The following is a 24,119-nucleotide window of genomic DNA, read 5'->3' as shown; positions in this document are numbered from 1 at the left end:
ATCCATTAAAAAGCAAATTAAGAAAACCTGAAATAATTGGAACCACATATGCTAGACAGCAATTGTCAGCTGTAAGTTAGCTTGATGTGTTACTATGTGTTCAAGGAACAGCTTGATTTAAAATGGAACTGACTTATTCCAGATAATGTTGTCCTGGAATTGACTTGCTTAACTGCAAAGGTTTCTTAGGGTATATAGAATATGTGTGTGTGTTTTTTTGTTTGTTTGGTTTTTTGTTTTTTTTTTTTAAAAAAAACAACAAAAAACAACCCACCCAAACCAATAAAGAGATGCCCCACTGAAATCAGAGCTGAAGTGTGTTAGTTCTTACCAAAGTAATAGCATGAGACCTACCTCTGAAATGAAACGTAAACTAGAAAGAGCATCTCCAGATCTTGCATGGCATGTGCCTCTCTTACACTTGAGATTAACCTTAACATTTTTGTGGGTTATAGCTCCCACTCATCTCACACCTCTGCATCTCCAATGATTGTAGCAGAGATTTTACAGATATTACCAATAGCTTAATTCCTTGAGTGTTTTTTTCTTTATAATCTGTTGATTAAAATTAATGCTTCGGAGTTGGCATACTAATAGCTGTGCTCTGATGCAGCCTGTGTCTCAGAAATGATTGAAAGTGCTGAAAAAATTGACCCTTTTCCCTCTTGTGCTTATTAAATCTGAAGTCCACAATAGCTGTGTGAAACAAGCACAGTCTGTGTTCTGTTTAAATGAGTATCTGCTGCTTCAGCAGATTTAAGTGAGTTTGTTCATGGTCATACAGTCATAACTATTTCAAACATTGCATTTGACAGCAAGACAGTGCTTCCTCCTGAGCTGTTTAAAGCATGCTGTGGGATCCATCTAGCAAAACTATTTCTATATTACTGCTTCTTTTAGGATGTCGGTGGAGGCTGGTTAGAAGGAAAAAACAGCCAAGGCGAGAGAGGACTTGTTCCAACAGATTATGTTGAGGTAAGTGACTACACTACACTGCACTAGGAAAGCAGAACTGCTGAAAAGGCCACCTGTTTTGCTGATCAGACTAATGGTTAAACATGAAACTTCTGATGTTATAGCTTGGAATATGTAATCTTTTTGTAGCAACTCTAGCTGGCTTTTGAGACCAGTACAAACATACCCTCCAAAGCTACAGTGCTGCTTAATGGTTTCCCAAGAAATGCATAAGGTCTGTGGTAAATAGTGGTGATCTACAGAACATGAGTTGTTTTGATTCTGCTTCTGATTTTGGGATCTCATGATCCAGAAACTGTTTTGTTTTCCTGTCTGAAGATACAGATATGGAAGTGCAATGAGCAATGCAAGTTTACACTGGTGTTGCTATGGCTGATTTGCCACACGCTCATAAACCTCTGGAATGGAACCCCATTTCTGGGGCTCAGGGTATGGGATCCCAAATCCAGGGACTACTCAACTTACCTTCTTCCTGAGGGCCTTTGCTGTCTCTTCAGTGTGTGTGTTGACCTGCTTTTTATTTACAGACTGGTGGTATGGGGGTGGGGATAGAATGGGGGTGTCAGTGCAGAGAATGGAATCAGGTTCATTCTTGGAGGGCCCAGTGTCTCTATGCCAGCAGGTTGCCAGTTAGGTGAAGACTCTGGCTGGAATTTCTGCAGCCTTTTCCTAAGGCATGTGCCTCCTTTCCTTCACCAATTAAAAAAAAAAAAGGGGGGGGGGGTGGAGAGGCAGGAGGAGGATGATACTAGCTCACGTGACCTTGTTTTTATCTTCAGTTGGCTAGCTCATTGTCTAGTAGCTTTTTGGCTTTCCAAACTTGTCCCAAACTGATCCTCTGAGTATTGAGTTCCCAGTCCTCCAACAGCAATGTTAACAACCCTAATGAATTTATACATAGGTGTCCACTGCTACAACAATCTTGTATGGTACGCTGTCATAGTGCAAACCAATTCCATCTGTTGTAGACTGAAATCCTCCAGATCATCACATCGATTTATTGTAAAAAGTTACATTGAGTTTGGATTCAAAAAGGTATATGCAACCATCTCAAAGTCTCTGTTAACATGATTCTATATAATCAAATTATGCTGTTTGTCAGTGGAAGCATAAAAAAATCTTTTGCAACATTTTCCATTTCAGATTATAACTGAAGGTGCAAAAGATGGAATTAGCTGCGGTAACTCATTAGCTGACCAAGCCTTTTTTGATTCCCTTTCTTCAAATACAGCCCAGACCAACTCTGCTGCAAAAAGCAGTAATCAGGTATGTCTCATGTTTTTTCAGGCACAGTGGGTTTGGCAAGTTTTGTTGACTTAACTGCTTGCACTCTTCGGTTGTGCCATACTGTATTTGTGAACGCTCATAAAAGTATTAATTAAAAGTAGTTGTGTTTTCATTAGGGAGCACATTTGTTGAGTATTAATGATGTGTGACTGTTCAGATACTGTCACTGCTGGAAAATTTAGTATTCTAACACTTTCAGAAATACAGCAATTTTATTCTTTCCAGTCTGCAATCATACAATTCTGTCAATACCTCAGTTCTGCATAAGTGCATTCTTAGCAAATTTATTTTCAAGATACTTGTTCCTTAAAAAGGCTAGCATATTAACACCAAAGCTTTTTTTTTTCATGTCCTCTACAATTGGGTGGTCTGTGCATCATCAACCAGAGTGAATGGATGGATGTCTTTTTCAGAATTTGCATAAAAGTTGTTGCTTTGATTAAAAAAAAATGAAGCAAGTTAATGTATTGTCCCCAGTCAGTTGAAGGAAAGGCTAACTTTGGTTTTGCTGGAAGAATTTCTCTCACTCTATTCATAGCTTTTTGTCTGGTGTGTTAGTTCATTAAGCAGCAAAAATTTACTTTCAGGTTAGGTAATCCGAGGACATATATTATCTTAAGCACCAGCTGTTGTTATGGTCTACAGACTACTGTGTGTCCCACATGTAGGAACAGTTAAACATTTTGAAGTCCATAGATAACAGAAGTACAAAATCTGCTTTTTCCAACAGCAGCATGCAAAGATCTTTTGTGTTGGAAAGTAAATGCTTTACTTCAGCAAGCTGGGGACACATGCCTGGTTTGTGGGTCAGTTAAATATCAGTTATTAGTTTTCTTAACTGCAACTTGTACCACAAGACTTTGAGATGAAGTGAGATCTCTTGAAAACTGTACATGGGGCATTTGTGTTTGACAGTGAATGTAAGAGTTCATTGACTGTATAGTGTTTGATTTGCACTTCCTTGTATTCAGCCAGACAATGTCAGGGTTGTAATTCTGTGATCCCACATACAGTGGGAAATCCAGGCCTCACTGTGACTGTCTCAATGCTTAGAACTATTTTTTTTTTTTTAATGCCCAGTTAATATTTAGGCTAAACACAAAACTCTTGAAATGCATCATGAATTTATTTTGTCATACTGAGCCGAAAGTATTGATTATAGGTTTGTTTTCCTTCAGTAAAACTTACAGTAATTTGAAGGTATAGTGGGAACCTCACTTCTACTCTGTTACCCTTGTCCCAGTTTTTCCTCCTATAGAGTTTCTAGCTAAACTTTACTTTCAGGGAAGCTTGACTTACTTGCAGCAGCTACTTCTGTTAAATCTGAATACTCTTACTCCTCTGAAGGAAGAAAAACATATACTTAATTTGATCTAGGAAGAATTACTTAATGGGATAATAAACGTAGAATATTTTGCATGGTGGTAGATGTATCTATCGGAGCTTGATCAGTGCTTAACACAAGGTACTTGTGCCTGGAGAAGAGAAGAAAAAAGCCCTTGCCTGTATGGGGGAAAGGTTAAAATAAAAATATCTATTATATTCTTAATAATAGAATACTACGGCAATCTAGATTTGGAATTTGCATTTGTAGAGGAGGGAAAAGCTTGAAAATATGGTCACTTTACAGTTTACACAGGATCAGCAGTATACTGGCCCTGTAACACATACAAATTGCAGTTTTGTCATAGCAGCTGTTTGGGAAGGAGTAACTTCAGGCAAACAGCTGGACTCATCTGTGTTGGTGCCTTACTCTTGTATGTGTCCCCCTCTCTATTATCCTTCAAGTGCTGTGTGAGACTGTTGGGGGAACCACTGTACCATAGTCTATTATAGTAAAACTATATTGCTAACATTAATAGGGGAGAGAGAGAGGAGGAGACTGTGCACCTGGATGCAGCCAAGGCCACACAAGATGTGAGGGAAGCAAATTTCCTTAGGCTGGTGTGTCAGGGTCTTTTGTTTTCCTGTTTTTTTCATAGCAAGAACCCTCCTGTTGCATGGTCAGAATTTTATCTCGTAAGTTCATTGCGTTTTCTCAAAGTTGTTTGTTTTTTCTTTAAATGAGCTCAGTAACTGCTGTTTGGTTGTATGTAGTTTCTAGAAAAACTGCAGATCTTTATTTGAAGACTTGTTTCTTCAGCTTCTGGCATGTATCTGTTAGTTTTCCACTTTCAACTGCTAGGATGTTCTCCCAGATCAGAGAGCTCCCTAGTGCGTGGTATTTTCTCCTTGCAAAACTTCTATGGCCAGTTGTCCTCTTGATTAAGAAATTCTGTTTGTTTTGTCTGTCTAGTGTAAGACACTTTTCCTGCCCTCACAAAAAAAGCTTTCTTTTGCAGTCTCTTCGATCTTGTGACTTGTCTGTAAAATGTGTGCATTGCTCCTGTGTACGTTGCATGATGTCAAACAGGTTTGATGTTGCTGTTCTGGTGTAGAAAAGCCTGACACAGTGAAAGATTGCACCGATTCCTGTAAGACTGCATCAGGAGGTTATACTGAGTCGCTCATCCCCTGCATACTGGCTTCTCTTTTAGAGCCACTGCTTATAAGAAGAGAGTCTTCAACTTTGTGTGTATGCCCCTTCTTCCTAGATGTATTCTTCTGTATTTGGTTATAACATTAACATTGTTTAATGTGAGTTCACTCAGGCACTTTGATCTATATTCAGATGCACAGTTGAAAGCAATTGACTTACTCTTTTCAAGTGCTTTAACAACTGACTAGGTCAATATACAAAGCACTTCATCTTAAATGAAACTTGTGTGTTCAGGCTATGGAGAGCAAAGAAAAATAACAAATTATGTCAATGTAAATAGAATCAATGCTGAAGGTGGCACAGTAGTGGGAATTAAAACGTTTATAGATGTTGTCTGGTGGCTGAATAAGAAATAGCGGCATTCCTAAATGCTGACACTTTATGCTATCTATTTTATAGTAACGGGGTGGGGAGATGACTTTATAAAAGCACATCTAAACACGATTTTTCTTACTTCTGCTGTATTGAAGAAGTTACTTTAACATACACATAATCGCACAACACTCTCGCTCCCCAATTCCAGTAAGTCAAAAGATGTTTGAATTTTTAGAATTCCTTCTCTTCTTCTAACAGTAAGTAAAAACCCTAAGTTGTTGCATAGTGTTTCAGTACCGAGCCTTATTAAAAAAAATAGATCTGGTTGAGTTGAAATGGGGGTGTGGGGTGGGGGTGTGTGTCGTTTATGGTTTTCTTTGAGACCAGTTAAACCACAGTTTTGTAGTGTAATCCTGGTAGACAGCTCAGCCCCACCCAGCCACTTGCTCACTTCCCCCCGCAGTGGGATGGGGGAGACAATCAGAAGTATAAATATTGAAAACTCATGGGTTGGGATAAAGGCAGTTTAATAAAAAAGCTGTGCATGCAAGCAAAGCAAAATAAGGAATTAATTCACTACTTCCCATTGGCAGGCTGGTGTTCAGCCATCTCCAGGAAAGCAGGGCTCTGTCACACATGACTGTTACTTGGGAAGACAAATGCTGTAACTGAACATATCTCCTTCTTCTTTCTTCCCTGTAGCACCTATTGCTGAGCACAATGTCATATGTTAGGAAATATCCCTTCAGTCAGTTGGGTCAGCTGTTGTGGCTGTGTCCCCTCCCAGCCTCTTGTGCACCCCCAGCCCACTTGCTGGCAAGACAGAGTGAGAAACAGAGGCAGCCTTGACACTATGCAAGCGCTGTTCAGCAATAATTAAAACATCCCTGTGTTATCAACAGCGTTTTGGTTCCAGATCCAAAACATAGCACCATACCAGCTACTCTGAAGAAAATTTACTCTATCCCAGACCAGTTATATTTGAATGAAATTCCAACAAATATATTTTTTTAGCTTTATACAGTATATTTTTGCCCGCATATCTTCATATGGCTTGATAGATCTGGGAGGATGACTGCTTTTCTTAAGTAGCAATGCTGCATGTAATACAGAACCCTACATCATTACAGTTTTCCTAGATCAGTTTCTGTGCACGTGTATCTCTCTCTCAAAATCTTATCTAGTTGCTTTCCAGGCAAACAAGGCTTTTGGTTTCCTGCTCTGGAATCCATAACTTTGGCATTAATAAAACATTGTCAGCTCAAATATTTCCTACTCTCTCTCTGTGCTTTTCTAACATTGTTCAGTAAATAATCTCCTGAAAAGTAATTAATAAGCAATAACTAGAAGCAGCTGCTTTTACTTCCTTTTCTTCGTTGAGAAAGATATGACCACAGCAACACTTTGGTGTTGTACCTTACCTGGGTTTGCCACAGATGTAAAGTGGCGGTAGAAAAGGGGCACAGAGGCACTTATGAAGAAGAATTTTGCATGACCCTTTGCAGTTCGTTCTTCCCCAACTCGTTCCTTGCATCAGTAGTGTCCCAGCAATAGCTGTCTGCGTCAAGCTTCCAGCTGCTCTTTTAAAGAGCTAGCTTTAGAAGATATTGGGGAGATAGAAGCAATCAGAGGAAACAATGAAGCTAATTATACACAAACAAGGGGAAAAAAATTACTCAAAGGGACTATTTTTACACTCAGAAGAAAAGTAGATAGTTTAGTGTTGCATTTGCCTGTAACGTTTGTGGTTTAATGTCTGAAAAGCCTTTAAGAAATTATTCAAGAAAATAAAATTTCAGTAGCCCTTAGTTGCCAGAGATGGAGGCTGTTGCATGGCTTTTGTATGGGTCTCATGCTGTTTTGATGTTGTAATCCTTGGACAGAGGAAGCAAGGGGAATGGAAAGTCTTTCTTCTCTGTCAATCCACTGTTCCTCTGAGCCACAATGCAGGGTGCAAATTTTAGACTGCAATTTGGAACAACCAGTGAGTAAGTCTATCAGCATTTATGTTTTTTCTGTTTGTTAGAATTGCCTATATGAATTAAGGTAAGTTGTCTGTAAACTCTTCTGGTATTAGAATAACAGTGGTGATAATGGCACTGAAAGGGATATAAATTATGGCAGGTTAAACCAAATAAACATCTTGATATATATTGAACTCAGAATTTCTCTGGTAGTAGTTCTTTGATACCGAGTTGCTTCCAGGGGCTGTAGCAACAACAGATACCCTGTTTCACACTTAAAAAGTGTTTCTTATTGCAGTTGACCAAGCAGTGTTGGCTTGGTGGTGTTTGGAGCCTTCATAATTAAAGTATGTATGGAAATATAAGCATTAATGTAAAATTTGTTCTGAGTAGTCTTCTCCGGCTGTGGGTTTTTTTCAGTGATCAAAACTAGTTCTTGTCAATTCACAGATGTACTTGCATTTATTTTGCACATGTTCCAAGTTCAGAAACCGCTGTTTTAACAGCGAAGATCTCTCCATTCTAAACCACAGCTTCTGGTGGGTTTTCATTTATCTAATTTAAAATGTTTCAAAAGTTGTGAACAATTATCATCTTCCCATTTTAACAATAGTGTTTATCTGAGTTTTTTAGATTTCATCTAAATGAAATGCAAATTACATCTATATGGACCCAAACTAGTTCTCTTTAATTAAGAAGCTAAAATTTTATGTGTACAGTATACTTATTAGTGGGCTGTAAACAAACTGTATGTACAATTAGCCATGTAGTCCAGCTATTTACATCCTAACGTGTATGTTTGAACATAAGATAGAAATGCTATACATTTCAGTATACTATATATTTTAGTCTGTATGGTTTCTCCTCCCTTCCCTCTAGAGCTTGAAGTCTCGCTTTGTTTCCTCCCCTCCGAGAATAGAAAACTGGTATTAAAAATGTATAAATGAAATTAAAATGGAGTACTGCCTGTGTTGCAAGGTGGAAGTGGATCGCCAGCTGTGTTGACATAAGAGCTGTAGATGTGCCTTCACAGTAATTAAGATACAAAAATAGTCATTGTAGCTGGCCATAAGTTGCATTTGTAGAGAAGTTTGTTCCCTTTTCTTGACACTGATCCTCTAATTGCTGCTGTCTGCTGTGTGAAGAGGACCGTACAGCTTTTAGTTCTGGATAAAGTACCCTGAGAGTTCACACTTTTGTGAACTGCAGATTTATCAGCCAATTCCAGTGTGACATTAGTGAATCCACGTGTTTTGTGTTTTCAGTTATGTTACGGGCAGAGCAGCAGGGCCCCATGAGCAGGTACAGGAAGCAGCTAACAGAAACCTCTCATCTTTGTGTTGTTTTATCAAGTGGTAAGCATGAAATCATTCTGGGTAGTTTCTCTCTCAGTAGAAGAAAGATAAGCTGCTTCACAGTTGTTGAAGGATATGAAAATAAATGGACCGTCTTTTCTGTAGAAAACCCTTTCCCTTCAGAAAATTGGGACTTCTGTATAGGCAGGATGAATGAATAGTAGTGAAAACATGTAGTTTGGTGCGCAGGAGCTGAGGCAACTCTTAGGTTTCCCTGCATGTAGATGTAAGTTGTTGAATGTGCATAAGGAGGAGACTAAAGAAGCTGTTGCCAGAGCTTTGCTTCATATCTTTTCCACTCTCTGCAACTTAGTGCTGGAAAGGCAAATTGTCACTGTTAAATTTGCATGCCATAATTACCCCCACTGCCAGCCCCAAACTTCTATGAGCAGCTATAAATGCTAAGACTGAAGAAAAATGGTGCTCTTGAGTGCGCTATTCTGCTTACATGGAAATTTTGACATGTATGTTATTGCATTCCTGTAATGGCATTTCCATTCTCTGACGTTACTGCGTGTGCAGTAGAGTAGAAGTATTGTCATAGGAAATGTGACTCACTCATGTTTGGTTGATCCGGTTAGTCTTGTTAAACCAGTATGCTAAACTGCCTTATAAAATACACGGGTAGGTTCAACATGGAAGTTACAATTGTCTATGGATTTTGGAAGTTACTGCTTCCTTGACTAATAAACCTTAACTCTGCTAAATGTAGATCTTTGTAAGAGTAAATACGAAGTTGTCTCTCTGTGTGCATGTCATGTCTAGAAGGGTGTAGTGCAAAAGAAGTACAAACAAAATTGGTGGGTTAGAACTGTCCAGAGGTAAAAATAAAATAAAATTTAAAAATACCTAGTGATTTATGCTGTCATTATTAGTAACTTCTGGTTCCTGTTACAGATAATGATACTATAACATCCTCCATTGTTACATGTAATTTGAAAGTAACTGTTTCCCCCTGCCCCTCCCCGCTCCCATCTCAATCCCAATATTGCATTCAGACTGGTAACAGCAATTTGTGACCAGTTCTTATTTAACCAAAGTACCAGGCAGTGACTTCCATACAGTACTGGAAACAGTGGCTTGCTTGCTTTGAAATTCATCGCATTCGCATATTAAAAAGTAACTGTCCAACATATGACAGTGATTGTACCAGTTCAAATTACGGAGTTGTCTTGATCTTTTTTTCATCGGTGTTGCAGTGGAATGCAAGGGCTCAGGCAGCAAGTCATTAAACTAGTACTGTGATCACTCCTTGCCTTCATCTGCACCCATACATTCAGGCAAAATCTGACTGTTAAAATAGCCAATTTTCCACAATTTACAGTGGTTGCATGTTCTTTTTCTAAAAGGTTTATTTTCATTTGACTTATTTCATAAGGTAGCCTTGTGCTTTAGTAGTTTGGCATTGACTTGGTAATGGTAATAATCTTACCAGCCCTCCTATGAGTGTTTCTACTTGCTTGCATGCTTATAGTGGCATGCCTTGCAAGAGCCTCTTCACCACAGCAGGGGGCTTACTGCAGCATGCATTTTCTTCCTGGTGATGGTGGTGGTTGTTTTTTGTTCACTGAGCGTTTATTTTAAGGAGGAATCATGGACATTTGTAATTGAAAGTGGTAAGCTGAAAAGCCTTAGCCAGTAATACTTTTCAAATCTTGCTCCTCCAAAAAAAGAGGCAACAAGGGAATCCCCTGTCCTCTGTTCCCAAGCAAAAATCGAGTGCTTTTTCCCAAAAAGGAAGGGTAAAGCCTTGTTTATCTTTGTAGCCTGATCCTGGGATGTCTAGAGAAAATCAGAGGGGAACAGGGAGTCTTTCTTCCATTTCTGGCATTGCTGTGACTGCTACTTGGAAAACTGTCTGAAATTTCTCATCTGTGTTTCAAGAAGAAACCATTAGGGATTGAAATCAGCTCAAGAGAAGACAAGGACATAAAGAGGTGACTTGATTACCATTTACACGTGCAGGTGTGAGTAACAAAAACAAAAGCCTGAGAGCTCCATTGGATAAACATGTATAGGATATTTAGCAGCTGAAAGTTGAAACTAAGCAAACTGTAATTATATTTAAAAATTTCCTTTAAGCAGTGAGGATGACAAAAGATATGTCTTCCCTCCCCTTGTCCCATAACTGCATATTCTTTGCTCAAATCTAAATTGCATGTCTTTCTAAAAGACCATTCTGTACCTCAAATGTGGCGCGCTTTTTTTTTTTTTTTTAGCTGAATTGGGAATTAGTAAATGGAAATCCTGTGAGCTATTCAGCTGAGCCACCATGACTTTTCTTGTATTTTCTGTCATTCCTCTGTGCTCTCTGTCTCTTCTCAACCCCTCTTGAAAAGCAATACACTTCTTATTACAGCTTTGGCTGTCCTGGGCTTCCCTTGGTCTGATCAGACTCTCTACTCGCTGCATCAGCATGGCTTCCTTCTTTCAGAGTAGATTTCAAGGTGTATTTCTTACAATCAGAGGTGGTAATTTGTGATGGCACAGTTATGTAGATCTTTCTAGCTACTCAACTTAGTTTTAGCACCTGAATATCATGTTTGTTTTGGGTTTTGACTTTTGTCCCTCAGGGGTAGAATGGATCTATTCATCCATCAGGAGCATCCATTAATATGAGGAAGGAGTCTGCCAAGAACAACTTAGTTAGCCAGGAGGTTTAAAAAAAAACACCCAAACAAACAAAAACAATTTAACCAGGGCAGAGATGCTTCAGTGGCTTGGCTTAGCTTTACTGTCTATAACTTTGGATTCTCTGGAAAACAGCAAAGATGTCACTTCTTCCTGTTTAATTCATGATTCATTTGGTAAAGATACTGACATTCCACCTCCAAGCTGCGAATTTTCCTGTTGTGGTGCAATTTTTTTCCTCATTTCAACTATTATTAGATCTTTAAAATCATGCTAGACTTCTCTTCCTCTCCCCCAGCCCCCAACCATTAATGATCTGTTTCTATAGTGAGTTTGAATCTGCCCTTAATGGAAGACTCTTAAAATATTTACTAATGTGTTCCCTCTGTTCCCCAAATAGCCTTTTTGTTGTGTTTTTTTTTTCTCCTAGAACAGTAAGAGTGAGCCAGTCAGTAATAAGTCTACAAAAGGGAAAATCAGTGCCTCTAAGGACTTTATCCCTGAATTTCTCAGTGTATTTGTTTGATGTTACGTTGAGGAGCAAAGAGATGTAATGTTGTATTTGAAGACTGATTAGTTTAATTGTGTGGTGTGGCATTTCTTTTTGTGCACTTGCATCTGAGATTGCTTGCGTATTTGGATATTAGGTGTGCTGTATAAAGTTGTATTGACTGAAGAACAGCTTCTTGCAAGCACTCTTCATCTTTTTTGTGCTGACTAAAAAGAGATCAGAGGATTAGCAATTTTGGTTATGGAAAACTAAAGGTGTGAGAACATGTAATTTAATCGCTTACAAAATACTTTGCTGGCTTAATCAGGGTTTATTCAACCAGAGCTAAGCCACATGAATGGCTCCTGTATGGAGTTTTCACCTGCTGACATCCACAGAACTGCTGACTGGAACAGAGATCACCCTTCTAGTAACTGCTGTGTCTTTACTTGGTTGTCCATGGTGCTATGGGACCTTGAGGATGGCAAGCCTGATTCCTGAACCCTTCTCCATATTTACTGATTTTTGGCTACCACTTAGTGTCTACAGTGTGTATGTGTGTGTAGGCAAACATCTGAAGAAAGATGAAAAGGCCTGCAAATGCTCTTTGAGAGGTGTTGTCTATAAATTCATTCCTAACCCATCTGTTACCTTCTTCTCCAGCGCTTCAGAAAGAAGCGTGGATGCTTTGGCTGAAAGGAGCTGAGTGGGAATAGCATATCCCACAGCTTTTAAAGCCTGTGTGCAATACATCTAGGAGCAAGAACTCTACCCCAGATCTTTCTTGGACACCTCAGAAGTAAAATTTTCTGATTTGAGTAGTGCTTCCATACAGGTACATAGAGATAAGGCATCTGAGAGGGCAATTTAAGTAATCCATTCCCCCTTGCTGTACAGCATTTAGTGTATATCAGCAACTATCTGCAAGTTTGGTGATGATTGCTCTTGACAATCCTTTTTTAGTACTGTACCTAGTGTTAATATTATTGCCTCCCCCTTGTTTTGCAGCAGATTTTAAGGTTTCTTTACCACCCACTCGTACCAGATTTCACATGAACTACAGAGAAGAGGAAAACTTTACTCAGCCTTTTGGCAATCGTCCCACTTCTAGGCATCTGTTGCCAGTGATCAGCACAACATATATTGCAGAAGTATAGGCAAATGAATACTATGCAAAATAGTCTTTTCTAGGTGCTCAAAGTTATGTTAGAGTAGGCGTGCTTTTCCATGTGTTTGGGTCCCAGTGTATGTGTGTTCATTTAGCAAAGATAATCAACCTGACTGATGTCATGTATGGTTATTTCACTTTATATAAACCCATATCAGGTGAACATCATAGGAAGAGCAGGCTGGTTTAAGCTACTAGCAACTTCTTTGTAATTACTGAGTAGGACTGTGTATCAGCTATCCAAGAATCAGTCCTCCATGATACCGCACCCCTCGGGAGTAGTATCAGTTTCTTGCATCAGTTTCATCCTTAAAGAAAATACCCCAAACTATCAATATAGAATCTGTCCACGGTTCCTAAAGACCCACTGACTTGTGAGTTTTCTGAATGGTGATTTCCCCTCAGCTTGGAGACTTGGTCTTAATTTCCAGATGCTGGAGATTCTGTACCTGAGGAACAGGTATTATATGATATCAACAGCATTTTCAAGTCTTAAAGGTTTGATACTGTCTGTGAAATCTAACTGTCAGTTGACTTTATTTTAGGAAAAATTGAAGTGAGAGCTCTTATTCCTAAGTAGTATCTCAAAGTTGAAATGAGAGAATTTCTAGTGGAGAAAAATGGAATGTGGAGTAGCTGAACTTTTTTTTTCTTTGTATTTTGTGTAAGAAACACACTTATGCAACATTTTTGCAGAGAATAATTTGGCTTTAATGTGAGTTTTATTAAACTTTCTGTACTGGCAAAGGTTCTAAGATTCATGTAAAAGTTATAGCCTAATAGCAATTAATTTATATTGGGTATCCCTTCTCTGATATGCTGCTTTGTGATAGAAACAATACACTGGCTCCGTAGGTTTTGAGACTTCCTTTTACAAAGCTCAGTTTCTCCCTCTGCTGAACAATCCAAGCTTTGTAGGCTTTTTCTGCTTTCCTTCCCCTTCTCTTCCTTTTTCCTCCTACACTTTGGGTGTGTGGGGTTTGACTTGTGTGTGCGTGTTTTTTCTTTCTGCAGCTAATCTCTGCAGTAAGTGTCTGGAGTAGGCTGCACTTAACTAGTCAACTTTTTTAGAAGTGTAGTGTTAAAATCAAGGAGCTGAACAGGATGCTAAGCTATTAATCCAATTTATCAACAGATGAACTTGACAAATAGATGCAGTAGTTAGAGACACATCAGCTCTACACGCTTTCACTGAGGTTTCCGCCTCCACAGCAGCATCAGCACAAGGTTATGTCTGGTTACCTTCACCAGAAGCTTATGCTGAGAATAGTCTACAGGGAGATGCCAGCTGTTCCCTGGCAGATGTTGGTTTTCTTCCCTTGTCGTCACTGTGAATGAGTTAAGCTCTGACAGGGAAGCTAAGTAAGTTGCTGGCCCTTAACTCCCTGGCTGTCACACCAATAGTGATGGTGCGGGTAGACAACTTATGATTTGCTTTAATAAAAGGCACTAATCTGATTTGATAAAATAAACGTTTGAAAAAATCTAATCCTTGACTTTTGAGTTTGTTTTAAATGTGCTAATTAGTCCATGGCTTTATGTAATTAATAGTTCATATGCACCATACTTACAGTGTTGGTGTAAAATAATTATCACTGGTAAGAATGCTTGCTAATGCTGTTAGAACAAATAGTTTAATTTCCCTGAGGAGATGCAACACTTACTAGTACGTACTGGTGCCTCATTGCTGGAAAGCTGATCAGTTCTTCCAGGTGCATTTAAGAGTTGCATAGCTGGAAATGCAAGGTTTAGCAGCTGCTCCTACGTCGGGACAAGTTCAGTGCTGAATGCAAACTCATAGCCTATCAGCAGGAGATCAAAGATTTCAAGAACAAAGTACATGGTCGTTGCTTATTTCTTCTTTACTTTTGTTTTTATACAATATAGGCAAACAATGCCAGTGATCCTTGGTCCAGCTGGAATGTTGGGAAGTCTGGAAACTGGGATAATGGGAATGCTGTTGACAGCTGGGCAACAAAACCTGAAGGTGCGGCTGGCCAGAGAAACAGTGCTTCAAATAACTGGGAGGCAGCAGCAGCATTTGGTCATCCACAGGCATATCAAGGACCAGGTGTGTTAATACTGCTCTTATTTTTGAGTAAGTTACAGTAGGTGGACAGTGCAGGTAAGAATTGCTTAATCTTTCATAACTCTAGAACGAGGCTTGTTTAAAAAAAACAAAACAAAGCCAGTTTCTTAGTAATACGTTGCCATGTGGGTAAACTGGATACTAAAATAATTGGTTTTTTTAAAATAAAACAAAATTTTAAAAATCAGATCCACAGTAACGGACGCCTCAAAATTGTATGGAAATCTGGCAAGTCAGTCTTGTGCATACATCATCTGTTTTCAGGGATGTTGTTCATTTTGCATAACTGGAACTTTTAAACACCCTTGAATTTGTGCCCTCAGGCCTGAAGTTGTCTCAAATTCTTAATTTTATGAAGTGGTTAGCCTTTCAGATGGCTTCTCTAACTTTTTGTAGTAAAAGCTTGAATTAAGAGGAAGACTTATAACTGGGGAATGCTAACCTGGAGTCTGTGAATATGGAACACTATTGAATTAATCTTAACTCACCAGTATCTCTTTCTTTTTTTTTTTCCCCTCAATGGATTTCTAGTGTAGTATTTTGCAGGTTGTATTTGATGGGGATAGTGGTAATTGAGGAGGATTCATAAGGATAATAACACAGAAGGCTGAACTAGATCTTAATGTTTACCTTGTAGATTATCTGTGTTTGAGTGCTGAGGTAGTTGCTTTGGGTTTTAAAGAGAAAATATTTAAATTTTCCTTTCCCTGCCCCCTCCTGTATTTCAGCAGCTGCTGATGATGATGATTGGGATGATGACTGGGATGACCCAAAGTCAGCTTCACCATCTTATCTTGGTTACAAGGAGACTGAGGCATCAGAGCCTGGGGGGCTCCAGCGTGGAAATTCTCGTGGAGCTGCTATGAAGTTACCACTTAACAAGTAATGGAAAATGCAGGGCAAATATGTATATATTGAAAAGAATTGGAATTTGTCAGGATGTGTAAATGTGTCACCGTTCAACCTTCTTGAAATATGCAATGTAAAAATTACATTTTTTTGGGTATAAGTGGAGATGGATTTGTAGTTCAGCATTCTCCCTGTGCGATCAGAGAACACGGATTCATGAAAGCTTGAAAGTACACGACAAAGCTGTATAATTTTTGGAAGTGTTATACAGGCAAATGACACTTTTACAAGGTCTGAACTTCTGAACCGGTCTTTACAATTGAACTGTCTTTAACACTATGTGTGCTCAGTGAAAATGAAAGGTGATTGATGACTTGTTCATACAGCGAGACTGATCAGAGATGCTGCCCCAGAGTTTGTGAGCAATTTTAGTTGCTAGCAGTGGGGAAAAGTTCTGCTGTCCTGTGGTTGTACACCACCCACGTTGATTCTTATACCACACAAAGCTTAATTTTTATTTTTTTTTTTTAGATAAAAATACCACAGTAGCATGAAGCTTTGTCAGGGTTATACTAGCATTATCTTATGTTACAACTTCATGTTTGTTTATTCTAAAACTGCTGTTACTCGGAGAAGCTGCTGTGTGGTAATCTTTAAGTGAATGAAAGCAGAGTAGAAAAAGATTGTAGAATAATAGTCTCCCTGGGTATGTAACTAAAATCAACTGTTTCTGCATGACCAGTTGTTAATTTTGTTCATGGGTGGAGGCTTTGGCCAGTTTTACAAGAGTACCTCTGCATCATTGTAGCATTGACTTGTTACAAACCCATTCAGTACAACCAGCATAAACATACCTTGAGAGCTTACCTGTGAACTAAGTCCTGCTTTACTCGTGTTTCTGCAAGCAGGCAGTAGGTTGGCAGTTCTTCAAGGGCTAAGTATCCTTTCTAATTAGGAGGAGGATGACCATTTGCTTTTGATAAGACTTTTTATGCAGACTTCAAGGACGTAACAGTAATTTTTTTGTGGCTTGCTTTCTAATTGGTGGATAAAGTATTTAGCGTAACTCATGTTTAGAAGCACTTCATAAATCTGCAGTTTGTCATTCTTCTAGATGATTGAATTCTCATAATCTGAAATGGCAGGATGGTGTGCATGGGCATCTGTGTGTGTGTGTGTGCACGTTTCCAGAGAGGGTGGACGGCAGAGGGGTGACTGATGTTACTCTGTGTCTTCCTGTTAATGTGGACTCTGGTGGACTGCAGAGCACAAATAGCTACTTCGCCGTGGAAAAAGGGGCCTGTGTTACATAAATAAAAGCTAGATGTAGTAGCTAGAACTTTCCTGCTTTTTCAAGACAAACTGTTGGTTGGTAAAGTAATCCACACAAATTCTTTTCTGTACTTGAGAAATTCTAAGGGTTGTTTCATATAGTGGCAGGTAATTCTGCATATGTCACAGAAAGGAAAATACAGAATAAATTTATTACTTTATTTTATTGTTAGATTTCCTGGATTTGCAAAACCTGGGATGGAGCAGTATCTGTTGGCAAAGCAGCTAGCAAAACCCAAAGAGAAAATTCCCATAATTGTAAGTTGGGAGTGTGTCTGTAGTTTTTGCGTGTGGGTGGTGTGGTTTGTTTTGGGATTGGGTGTTTCTTGTGGGGTGGTTGTTGGTTTTTTTGTGAGTTTGCTTTTGGCGGTTTTTCTTGTTTATTTCTAGTCATCCCCATCCATCCCATTTTCTCCAATGTAACTTTTAGGCTCGGGGTTGCTATATGTCTTTGGGTCAGAAGAAACTGATAACTGAACATATAATTATAAATATTACTGTCATAATAAAACTGCGTACCATTTAAGTATCTTGAAGTTGTGGTAGACTACATTTCAGTCACGTATCATTGAGGGATTTTTCAGGGTCCAGTCTTAACTCCTTTCTTTGAAGTGTGCTGATTATTGGGGTTTTTTAAATAATTATTACTTTCAGTAATTTTTTTGTCATGCTGGATCTGCATTACTTGCCATCATGAAAATAAGCTTTTTGGGGATTGGGAGACACAGCACATAACTATCTAGATACATTACACTGTTGTATTAGTTATCTAATATGTAGGAGCTACATTTTTAAAGGTTTGCAATATTCAGTCATGATGGTCAGGTCATCTTCTGATGTAAAAACCAAACCCTTCTGGATATATGCTGTTCTAGTAAAATGTGGTTGAAGTAGCAATTTCTAGAATTCAACAGTCCTTTGCTATTTGTGAAAAATTTTAAAATACAGAACATAAACACAACTGTGGTCAGTCATCTTTAGTTGCAAGAAAACCCTCTATTTCCTCACTATCAATCCCTCGCTGAAAATAATGGAAACCTTCAAGTGAAGAAAGTATTTGTCATCTTGATTGCAGCTGGTACAACATGATATATTTAAAGATGATATTTGCAATTTTTTACAGATTGGTGATTATGGCCCAATGTGGGTTTATCCTACCTCTACTTTTGACTGTGTGGTGGCAGATCCCAAAAAAGGTTCTAAGATGTATGGTCTCAAGAGCTACATTGAATATCAGCTGACCTGCACTGTAAGTGTATCTGAAACAGGATCTTCTGTCTCTCAAATATGGGTCATTTGTACATATAAATAATGCAGCTTGTGTGACTTGGTAACAGGGTTGTAAAAGTAAGTAGCAGTTGTCACACTCTTTTTCTCTCCAAAGAGTTACTTTGTTCTAGCATTTAAAGTTCTTCTGTAATTAGAGTCAAGGCTTTAAAGCATAACTTTTATTTACATTCCACGTATTTGCTAGTCTGTTCACACTTATTTCATGTCACTGTCTGTAGATGCCTGTCAAAGTTCAGAGTTGTCTTTCTCTTGCAGAACACTAATCGGTCTGTCAACCACAGATACAAGCACTTTGACTGGTTGTATGAGCGTCTCCTGGTTAAATTTGGATTAGCCATTCCAATACCTTCTCTTCCAGACAAGCAAGTAACAGGTGATTATTCCCAGTTTTGAATTCAAGGGATGGGAAACAAGGAGATCGCTTTTTTGCAAGGTTATTTCTTACTGGTTTTCCTATTATTTTAAAGGAAGTATCAAAAAAACCCCAACCTCTCACCACTCGCAACTATGATGAGTTGTGATGGCCCATTGATAATGAAATATCAGCACTAAGAGCATCATTTCAGAACTCGGGTTTAATTATCTAGTCTAGTGATTTTAAAAAAAAAAAAGTAATTGAAAACGAACAAAACCCCCCACCCTAGTCACTACAGAAGAGTACGTTTATTGGAGAGACTTATGTTCTGTGTTTGCTGATTGTTTGGAGCAATGTCTTTGAGGGGTTTTGGGTGGGTGGGTGTTTTTGCTTTTGTGGTTTGGGTTTTTTTGGATTGGGTGTATATGTTTTGGGGTTTTTTGGTTGGTTGGTTTTCTTTTGCTTTTGATTGTAAATGTGTTATATTTTATTCAAAGCTCCTGGAGGAAAGGGAGCATCCCCTGACAAACTGGTTTTTTGCTCACAAGTAAAACATTGAAGCTATTTCTGTTGTTACTTGTTTTCCCACAATTTGGAAAGCATCTTTCATTTGTATAACGTTCTGCTCTGTTCTGATGGCAGTTTATCTTGACCAAACTTTCTGAAGCTTATGAAGGTATTTTCTTCTGACTTGATGAAAAGTGGGATTGGACCCTTTGAATGCTGATGAGTTCAGCAATTGCATATGGCAGTGCCTGTGCATTTTCTGTACTCTCTGGTTTCCTTTCAAGTGCACATGAAGAAAAGAATGGCACCTGTATAGCAGGAAAATGCATTACTTCAGCCTATTTCCACTTATGTGCTTTCTGGTAAGATTTTTGTACAGTCTTTAAGACAACCAGCCAAAAACAAACATACGAAAACTGGCAAGTCACCAACCATGTGGCTGCGGGCATCACTGAATATGCAGCAGCTCTGCTGCATTTGAAGAAAGCTAAGCATTGATGCAGATGCTGGGATAAATGCCGAGGAAACTGAAAAGTGAGGAAGTGACTTCCTCCCATTAGCCTCATGCTTAGAATTGACCAGTATTTTTATTTAAACATGTGCATGTGGACTAAAAGGAAACCAGAACACGATGGGGTCTCTAGATTTCATTGTAACTGTGTCTTAAAAGACTCAAGAGTTTGCCATCACAGTTAAAACTTCCCTGTGGATTTCTGTCTTCTGGAGTCTGTGGGAGAGAATAATTTGCCTCATGCCAAAAATAATAAAAAAAAAAAAAACAAAACCAAAAACAAAACAACCAAAACACAGCATGCCTCTTTCTGAAACATTGTGTGAAACCCTGGAAAAATATTGTTTATCTCTCATTGTGTTTAGGAGACTTCTTTCTGAAGACTATCTAGAAAAGTATTTCTGTCCATTGGTCTTGGCAAAGCAAGACTTTACAGATAGACTGGCTTTGCTCAGGTTCGTGTTTTTGCTGGTGATAATATGTCTAATGACCAGCACATAACTTGCAAGTGTTACTGTTCAGTTGTTTTGCATTCCTTGCAAGAATGCTGCAGAGATTTCAGTATAGGTCAAAGACAAAACAAGGTATTACTGAAAGTTATATAATGTATCTTCTGTAGTAGTTGACTTTTGTAAATTTTTTTTCCTAGCCAATTTGCAATAAATTTATCCATACTTCATTTTTCAGTAGTTTTGTTCTTTACCTCCTAGTATTGCTAGTTTCCATATTGGCAATTAAAAAATACCCCAAAAACAATCCACCCACAAGAAACTCTTGTGGAGCTGCTGCCATAGTAACTATACAGTAGATTTATACTGAAAGAGTATATGCATTCAAGGTTTGTCATCCGTGCTGCTATGGAAATTAGAGGAGTTTGATGCTGGGGGAATTGCTCATTCCTTTCAAATAAGTCCTATTCACTGGATACTTCAGAAGTCTGATGTCATGCTTTTTTTTTTTTGATTGGAAAAGATTCACTCAGGAAGATGCAATTTGCGCTAAAACTAGAAGGGTCTTACAAAAACACAGTGATGATGCACTGCTGGTTTAAAAAAAAATTAGTTATTTAAATAGTTTCTGCTAAAAAAAATCTCCTAACTATCAAAAAAATCAGTTAGTCTTACATGGATGTATTCTAACCAGTTTAGACATATAATTTATTGAAAAAAAAATTTTGAGGCTTTTTTCTTAACACATTAACTTATCTATAAGAAATATATTTATGGGAGGTGCTGCTTTTTCAAATCTGCGATTTGTATTTGAGCACTCCAATTTCACATATTTTTTTTTTAAGCAGTCCAACTGCAGTGCTTTGTTAGCTAGGACATGACAGCTTGGAAAGTAAGTAGTTCCTTTTTCTCTGATGTTTCTCAGCCTTACATTGGCCAAAGGTGTACTAGACTATATAAGAAAAATACCTGCATTCCGAGCCCGTACTTAGCTTCTTTGTTGAGCCACCTGAATACCTAAGTCTTCCATCTGAAAGTTTATCATTTTTTTTCTCCAAAAATTGATTTGAATTTTGGGTGGATATTATGGTGTGGGTTTTTTTTAATATTTCCTGGTTATCTTAAAAAGGAGTACTATTCTTGGTCAGTAATTAACATACTGTAATTTAAAGTTCCTCTGATTTGTCAGCATAAGGTTTCCTTCTTGTAAGTTCCGAGTCATTAAATGGTTAATAGTTCACCAGATGATTTACAGGTTCTGTTTTAATTTAAATATTTAAAAAAAAAAAGTTGAGGATACTCGAGTAGAAGTGTAACCATTATTGTTCAATGTATAACAGGGCGCTTTGAAGAAGAATTTATCAAAATGCGTATGGAAAGGCTGCAGGCTTGGATGACGAGGATGTGTCGTCATCCTGTTGTTTCAGAAAGTGAAGTTTTCCAGCAATTTCTCAATTTCCGAGATGAGAAGGTAGGAGATAAATTGCTCCCCTCCTCCATCCCTGTTTGAACTAAGAGCTCAGCTTTGTAGCCTTCTCATTTGTCTGCCCCCCCTCATGGGCAGTAGTGATGAGCTGAAAACTGCTGGGTTTACTAATTTAGCTGACTGATCAAAATGAGGCATAAAGTTGCTTGTGCAAAATGCTATATGCTGTTCCAACACAACGAGTAGCTTCTGTTGCCATCTTCTAAGGACGGTTAGTGTCCTCCAGCGGAATAGGAATGTATATAACAACTCTTCTGGCTCTCCTCTCTCTGTTGGACTTATTAATCACTGTGGTCCTCTGATTGGTACTGCTTTGCTAACAGAAGCTACTTTGTAGCAGATCTAAGATACGTCTCGTCCTGTACTATATTTTAAAAAAATCCCCCCTCCCTCCAAACCACAGTTTTCATTGGAATGGATTGTAATAGCATTATGCTGCAGTCTGACCTGATATAACCAGTCCTTTATGCCCGTGCACCCCCCCTAGCATTTTCTTATGCTTTTTTAAAAGGTTTTAGTATCTTCACCTTCAGTAAGTAATGGTTTCTTCATGAACTGAGCTCAAGCTCTGTTTACTAATTTGGGTATCTACTGATGAGGAAATAAAAGAGGAAAACTCTGCTGCTGTCTCCTCAAAACAGTCATACTTCTAAATACACAGAGATTTTGCTGAAAAAGAAAATGAAATTTGGAGGTTTTTAGGACCAGACTGGATAAAGCCCTGAGTAACTAGGTCACAGCTGACTCTTTTTGAGTGGAAGGTTGGTCTACAAACCACCTGAGGTCACTTCCAACCAGAATTATTCTGAGGCTTAATAACTTAAAAAGTAGTACTCCTAGTGAAGTCCTATTTGGATGGCCAACGGAGAATTGTATAATTGTGCTAGCTGGTCAGCAGTTCTTGCTGTCTGACTTATGGACTGATACAAACAGAACAGATGTTGCAATACATGTGGAATTTTTAACGTCTTTATCTGTTCTTACTAAGAACTTAGTATGGCAGTTGCATAAGAGTCTCATGATCTTCTTGAGTAGCTTCTGATACCAGCACTGTCACATGTGCAGAGACAGCTGAATATAATTGCTTTTACACTGTATTTCAGTAATATACAAGAAGGGTCTGTTGACCCCAGAATCTAGAAAACGAAGTGCACAAGGAGAGGGGAAGACTTCAAGAAACCTTGGCCCCACTGAAACTTTCCTTTCTAGGTTTTTGATTTATGGGTGGTCTATTGGTTAACTGTTCTCCTAAGCATTTCATTCACTGCTTAAGTACATGCCCTTAAACATGCATGAACAGTGGTGGTCAAACTTTGCCTTTTTTTCTCCACCTCCCACCACCTCAAGGAGTGGAAAACTGGAAAGCGGAAGGCAGAAAAAGATGAAACTGTAGGAGTCCTAATCTTTTCTACAATGGAACCAGAAGCTCCTGACTTGGACATGGTAGAAATGTAAGGTGGTTTCTTTTTGCATGGATATTTTGCATCTGGATATACAACAGATACTGAGTTAGTATAAAACTAGAATTGTAAACATGCACATATATTCATGGATTTGAAGAGGTATTCATCAAGGCAGAGGATGTCTCTTTGACTTCAGTGGTTGAATGCTGATCCTAAATTCATTTATGCAAAACTAGTTGAATACTGATCCTAAACCAATTTATTCAAAACTACTTGACAAGGTGTAGAGTACTGGCAGATCCTATGGAGTTAGGTTTTTATATTGCTGTGGCTTCCATGTATTGCTTGTGTATTTTGATCTTTAATCTTTCAACTATGAACAGTTCCGAAGTGTGCTGGACTTACCGAGTAGCTTGGGATAACTGTAGATGGATGTACTGGGTCTGGCTGAGCCTCACAGCAGCCCTCATGGTGCTGTGCTTGTATTGGTGTCTGGAGGGGTGGTGATGGATGCCAGTGTTTTGGCTGCTGCTGAGCAGTACTCATATAGCATCAGGGCTGTCTCTCCAACCTCCCACCCCCCTCACTGCTGGGCTGGGCATGCACAGGATCTTGGAGGGGGACATAACCGGGACAGTGGACCCAAAGTGATCAATGGGATATTCTATACAATATGATGTCTGCTCAGATATAAAGGCGAGGAGAAAGGGTGGGGAGCATTCATTATTTACAGCGTTTGTCTTCTGGAGCCACCGCTACATGTGCTGAAGCCCTGCTTCCTGGGAAGTGGCTGAACATTGCCTGCTGAGAGGAAGTAAAGAGTAACATCTCTTGTCTTCCTTTGGTTCCATGTGTGCGACTTGGTATTGCTTCATTAAATTGCCTTTATATTGACCCACAAGGCTTTTTTTTTTTACCATCTTTTCTACCCCCCACCCCCCACCATTCTGCTGAGGAGGGGAATAATAGAGCAGCTTGGTGGGCACTGGCATCCAGCCAGGGTCAATACACCACCATGGACCATCAGGGAAAACAGTATTTCTGTAAAATACTTGTATATGTTGCACACACAGTGTGATTCCAATATCTGAAATACATGGAAAGCTATTTAAAATGAAAAATTA

General features: G+C 38.7%; 1 protein-coding gene across 2 annotated transcripts in view; it reads left to right on the top strand.

Moving 5' to 3' along the window:
* The window catches only part of SNX9 (sorting nexin 9), a 63,539-nt gene that overhangs the window by 21,104 nt on the left and 18,316 nt on the right, over positions 1 to 24,119 (top strand). Inside the window, exons 3-11 of one of the 2 annotated variants that reach the window (XM_055809889.1) lie at positions 901 to 975; positions 2,119 to 2,241; positions 14,612 to 14,795; positions 15,545 to 15,695; positions 17,168 to 17,252; positions 18,118 to 18,243; positions 18,540 to 18,657; positions 21,447 to 21,577; positions 22,940 to 23,043. In XM_055809889.1, coding sequence (XP_055665864.1) covers positions 901 to 975; positions 2,119 to 2,241; positions 14,612 to 14,795; positions 15,545 to 15,695; positions 17,168 to 17,252; positions 18,118 to 18,243; positions 18,540 to 18,657; positions 21,447 to 21,577; positions 22,940 to 23,043 — 1,097 coding nt within the window. Of the gene's footprint in view, positions 1 to 900; positions 976 to 2,118; positions 2,242 to 14,611; positions 14,796 to 15,541; positions 15,696 to 17,167; positions 17,253 to 18,117; positions 18,244 to 18,539; positions 18,658 to 21,446; positions 21,578 to 22,939; positions 23,044 to 24,119 lie in introns of both variants that reach the window. The other variant, XM_055809887.1, reaches the window with a different exon arrangement.

The sequence above is a fragment of the Falco peregrinus genome, chromosome 7 (assembly GCF_023634155.1).
Source record: "Falco peregrinus isolate bFalPer1 chromosome 7, bFalPer1.pri, whole genome shotgun sequence".
Taxonomy (NCBI): Eukaryota; Metazoa; Chordata; class Aves; order Falconiformes; family Falconidae; genus Falco; species Falco peregrinus.
This window is presented reverse-complemented; position numbering and strand designations above follow the sequence as displayed.